The 6000-nt window shown below is 37.9% G+C and overlaps 1 protein-coding gene across 2 annotated transcripts in view; it reads right to left on the bottom strand.

The window, feature by feature from the left end:
• Window positions 1-1512: 1512 nt before the first annotated feature.
• Window positions 1513-6000, bottom strand: part of LOC106869898 (uncharacterized) — a 40414-nt gene continuing 35926 nt past the window's right edge. For both annotated transcript variants that reach the window (XM_089365142.1, XM_014915826.3), the window contains one exon: window positions 1513-5038. In XM_089365142.1, the coding sequence (XP_089221268.1) occupies window positions 3871-5038 (1168 nt within the window). In that variant the 3' untranslated portion in view covers window positions 1513-3870. The remainder of the gene's footprint in view (window positions 5039-6000) is intronic.

Raw genomic sequence — 6000 nt, 5'->3', positions numbered from 1 at the left:
TTGTTCTTTGGAAGCCTAGTACTTATTCCGTCAGTCTCTTTTGCCGAACCGGGGACGTAAACACAACACCATTGGTTGTCAAGCGATGTTTGGTGGACAAACACACATCATATATACGACAGGCTTCTTCCAGTTTCTGTCTACGAAATCCACTCACAAGGCTTTGGTCGGCCCAAGGCTATAGTAGAAGACACTTGCCCAAGGTGCCACGCAGTGAGAATGAACCTGGAACCATGTAGTTGGTAAGCAAGCTACTTACCACACAGCCACCTATATGCTAGCAATAACAGCTAAACCTCTTCCAAACCAGTGTTTTTTTTGTTTGTTTGTTTAAAAACAAGATAATGTAGCCTAATGTAGCCTTTTACCTGAAAAGAAAGACAGGATGGTCATGGCTGGAATGCTGTTAATCAACCTCCTCTATTAAAGCTGGTTGGGGCTAAAAAAAAAACCCCGGAAACCTGCAACTTATGGTATAACACAAATATACACACACACACCAGCATATATCTATGTAAGTGTTTCTGAATGAGGAGTAGTTCTGTTTCCCTTATTCTAGCCAAGCTGCATAAGTGACCCCATCTACCCCCTGCAGCAAAAAGCATTTTAGCAAAGTATTATTGAATGAAAATAGAGTTACTTCATAAGAAAGTTCTTTTGGTGTTAATTTGAAAAATATACTGGACAATTCTAGAAATTTCCAATGAAGGTTATAAAAACCACAATTTTGACCATGTTCTTAGTGACATTTACGCTGTCCTCACAAAGCTGTGTTTCAACCTTGAAATGTCTCTGGCACTGACATAAAAGAGACAGTATTATCCTCTATTACGACTTTAAGTCATTTCACGAAACCGTTTCCTTAGAATACTTTGAATTGTGTTCTTGAGCAAAAATGAGTAATGCTGCGATGGACTGGGGTACATATACGCCATAGAAACCGGGCGCATTTATTAATATATATATATTTTGCAATTATCTCTATAAAATAAAAGTATTGATCAAAACTAATGCGACAATGCTTGTTCTGTTAACTGCTTTGAGTTGCAAGAGAAAACCATAAAAGAAACAGAGTTATGCATCACATAAAACACGTTCAGTTTGTTTTCAATTAAAACCTTGTATTTGCTTAAATTAACTGAGGTTGGTAGTTGAACTGACCACCAGAACTCCTATCTAGTTCAGTTAAACCACTTTTCTGAGATGACACTTGAAGCTGCTGAGGTTCGTTAAAGCTGTCACCACACAACACACATTAACTCAAGCTATGCAGCCGTGTCTTTCACTACAGGTGAAACCTTAGCCAGAACATTTGTTGTTGCTGATGGCGAGGAAATACACAGGTAAGTCACTGGCTGGTTGCAGTGGTGGTGGCAGCGAGACTGTATATTATGGCCATGATGATAATGAACCAATCCTTTCACTGGTCATGAGCTGGCTGCAGTGGGATTGTTCATTGACGGTCAAGAGATGTTCACACTAATCGATGTCATACAGTTATGATAAAACAAATTTTAAAAAAATTTGCCATTTTTATTTGCTATTAAAATTGCTTTATAAATTTCATAGTCAAGTACTGAGGATGATAAAGTACTTGGTAACACATTGATTTTAAAGAGATAGTTCACAATACTGCATATATTGTAACATAAATATAAACTCCAACTGAGGGTTATATATCACACAGTTAAGGGTGGGGTAGGGGGGATTATTAAAAATGATGCATTGGAAGAGATAAAGAGGAAAATATTGTTCTGAGGCTCATTCTCTTCTCAAGAAAGATTTTTTTTTTCCTCAAGCTTTTCTTCATAGAAAAGATAGAAGAGCAGGAGGGGGAGGGAACAGAGGACTGGGATAACTGGCTTTTCTCATACAGGAGAAATTACCATAACCAAAGGTGATATTAGGGGTGAGAAAATCCAGTGGTGGTGGGGGTCTTTTTACTGCATCGTCATATCTGAGATTCCAGAACTGGTAATAACACCAATTGTTAAAACCATTTGACTAGAGATAAATTTTTTTTTTATGAACATTTTTAGTTTACAAAAATTAAATAAAGGAAAAAAAGAAAAATTGGATATAAATGTAATATACACACATACATAATTGTATATAAGACAAACATATATAGATAGACATGCTGTTGTAGTACTCGGACAGGGATGATACTTATTTAGTAACATGAATATACAAAAAATTTGAAAATAAAATGAAATATAATAAAAATACTCATATTGCTTAAGTCTTTGATAATGTTGATCATTTCATAAATGTTCAAGTCAGGTTTGCAAAGCAATCAATACCTGATTGATAATGGCCAACAAACACTGGTCAATAATGGGACTGAGGTAAGCTGAGAGGTTTCCAGAAACACATCTATAAGGATTTTGGCCTTTGTTATTTTCTTTTCACCATTAAACAAAACAAATTAATAAAAGCAGTGGTAAGACAATGGGGAGGAAAAAAAAAAGAAAACAAAAAAATGAAATAAAATTCTAGTAAAATCCCGATTTAATCTTCCAGGAAATACTCCTCCACACTAAATTCATTTCCTTTTGTTTCAATGACTTCCTCACATTCAATTGAAATCGAAAAAAAATATTGTGAAGATTTTTCTTTCTTCTGATAAACAGTGAAGTTAATTCTTAATGGATCTTTTTCTCTCTCAGGGCTACAAGGCAGAGAAAGGAGAGTGAAAAGGAGCTTGTATTACTGGGAGAAAACGGAACACCAAGAAAATAACACTGTACACCAAAGGTATGTCTCTTTCTCTCACACACACACACACACGTATGTATGTATGTGTGTGTATATATATAGCTGCCTACATTTATAGACAATTGTTTATAGATGTAGACAGCATTGTGTTAACATTACAGCTGTCTGCATATGGACACTACATCTACAACTGTCCCCATCAGTAGAGAAGACTGTAGGTGGCGCTAGTGTTTGTGACTTATGAAGGCAGACATCAGATTTCTGAAATACTTTAATTGTAAAAAAAAATACTTCACAATATTTTTTTTTACTTACTTTAGAGTTTTTTTTTCCCTCCCTTTGGTTTTATAAATCCCTTCTCTGATCATAAGGTAAGGGACCCAGAGAAAGACGAAAATAATGAAATGCCCCAAATGGAGAAAAACTGGTGGGGATCTTGACAGTAACACTGTACCCCCCCCCCCATCTGCTCCAAAGTAAGTAAACGACAGCGAGGTAGTCCTGGTGCACGAAACCCCAGTCAGACTCCTCTTTTTCTAAAAATTACATCAAAAACCGAAAGATTTGCATATATTTTGAGAAAACAAATATTCAAACTAAAATGGAAGACACTGATAGGAAAATTCAAAGAAATCGAAAAATGTAGACAGAAAATAGATTCTTCTACTTTGAAAGCAGATTGTATCATGAAATAAAAATTTGAAAATTGAGTATTTCCTGTAAATGTTGATTTTTGATGAAGTAAAAACACATGTGCGTGCTTGAATAAAAATGAAATAAAATATTAAAATATTCATAAGATTAAGAGTTGCTGGACATGGTGAGGAGTGAGGGATGGGGAATTAAAAAAAAAGATTTTTTTTAGAGGAAAAAAAAATGGCTCTAAATTCTAAAGAAAATAACGAAACAATTGTCCATTAGAGAAATAAAATCAATAGGAAAGAAAAAAAATGTGAGATAAGCAAATAAAAATTCACGAGGACAAGAATTAGTGAAGTAAGCCTAATTTAAAAGTAGGTGTGGGGGGGGGGGTAGAGGAGAAGAAGAGAGAATGTTTTGTTAAAGGATGTTGGCTATAATTGTAGAAATGAAGAGAAACTAACAGCCGTTTGGGCATTCACTTTGATTCTTATTTGCTAATTAACTGACGAGTTAATTAACCAATTGGGTGGGAGGCTGATCCTCGTTGGCACTCATCTGGTTCAGCAGACGCCGGATTTGGAATGTCACTTCGTTCAGCTGCCGACCAAGTTCTCGCACCTCGACCAAATGCTGAAGTCTTTGTCTCTCCTGGAAAGAAGCCAATTCGCGGCGAGTGGTTTCCATTTGTTCCAGTCGAAGACGGGTCTCTCTCATGCGAGCCCGTAGCCGTTCGTATTCCTTGGGGCCAGTTCGGCGATTTACAGAGCGATGGTGGATAGGACCGACACGATTGGAATTGTTATTCGGGTTGGTGGAAACATTATCAGGCTCAGTAACCGGTGGAGCAGAGGATGGTGGGGTGGTGTTTGCTTGAAGAGCACTTCTAGAAAGGCTATTACTACTACTACTATTATTATTAAGGCGACTTACAGGAGTTGGATGTGTAGTAGTAGTAGAAGGAATGAACGAACGAAGGACATTCTCTATAGACTCATTTGCTCTCTCATTCACATGGTTGTTGTTGTCAAGTGTTGGATGTTGGCGTTGAAAATTAACTAAACTACTACTATTATTATTATCGGTAATATTATTATTAGTATTAGTTACTGGTGTTGAACTGCTAGAAGATAAAACATTTCTAGAACTGAGCCCTGTACTAGGGGTTGTTAACGAAGGGGACAATTGGGTGGTGGTGGTGTCTGCGGTGGCCTCGGTGAACAAATTATTTGAAGACAAGTTGGCTTCTTTCCTCTCATTCCGGATTCTTTGGAGGATAGCTGCTGCTGACGAGGGTTCCTTTGGTAGAACTCTCTCCGTTATTTCAGAGCATCTGTCTCTAAGATTCAAATTATTGTTATTGCTATCGTTGTTGTTGCTATGGCATGACTTGCTCATCTTGTAATTGTCTTCGTGATGTAGTTTCTTATTGAGCACATGACGGTGATTGTGGATGTTTTTCAGCTGACCGACCCATATGCAGGAGCGGAGGAGACAACGCACTTGCCTGTTGTTGAGGTTATCTGCAATAGCACCACTCGGCAGATAGTAGCCGCTCACACGACACACGGGGCATTTGTTGTGGTTTTCAGAATTCCCGCTTCCTGACCATACGGTGACGCAGGAACGACAGAACTGATGTTTGTTCACGCAGTGACACGGGTTCTTGCATATCAGAAAACTGCAACGAGAAATAAAATAAAATGATAAAAAAAAAATCGAAGAAGAAAAAATAAAAATGTATAAACAATTTAACTTTGGAAAATGGTCTTTTTCTTGTTGTTTACAGACTTAACATGGTGCTGACTGTTTTAGCCCCTTTAGCATTTAAACTGGCCCATATCCAGCCCAAATACTCTTTTCTACTCTAGGCACAAGGCCTGAAATTTTGGGGGAGGGGCCAGTCAATTAGATCGACCCCAGTACACAACTGGTACTCAATTTATTGATCCAAAAGGATGAAAGGCAAAGTTGACCTCATCCAGGCCAAATACTCTACGTGTTTTATGTTCACACTGGCCAGATCTGGCTGCTTACACATACCCTACAATATCATCCTAAGAATATAGTCACATCAAAATCTGGAAGCTTTGACATAATGCAGGATTAATTTAAGACAATGTGAATAAATAAGCCTCACATTTGACGGAGTAATCTGAATTCTAAAGGGCTGAAGTTATCGAGGGGGCAACTTTTGATAATTGTTTCAAACTTTCACACAATGCCTGCAATTTCAGTAGGAGGGGCTAGTCGATTACATGACCCTGGTACTTTATTTTACTGACCCCCAGAAAGGTGAAAGTTAAAGTTGACCTAGGCAGTATCTGAACTCAGAATGTAAAGAGCTGGAAAAAAAAAAAACACACAACTAAGCCTTGTTTGACTAATACTAATAATTCTATCAGATGGTCACCTTAATTGCTGATAATAATAATCCTTTCTCCTATATGCACATCATCATCATCGTTTAATGTCCATTTTCCGTGCTGGCATGGGTTGGACGGTTGGACTGGGGTTTGGGAAGCCAGGAGGCTGCACCAGGCTCCAGTCTGATTTGGCAGAGTTTCTACAGCTGGATGCCCTTCCTAATGCCAACCACTCCGAGAGTGTAGTGGGTGCTTTTTACGTGCCACCAGCACAGGG

This window comes from Octopus bimaculoides, chromosome 1 (assembly GCF_046866305.1).
Source record: "Octopus bimaculoides isolate indiv1 chromosome 1, ASM4686630v1, whole genome shotgun sequence".
NCBI classification, from domain to species: Eukaryota; Metazoa; Mollusca; class Cephalopoda; order Octopoda; family Octopodidae; genus Octopus; species Octopus bimaculoides.
The sequence above is the reverse complement of the archived record's forward strand: the minus strand, read 5'-3'. Positions and strand labels throughout refer to the sequence as shown.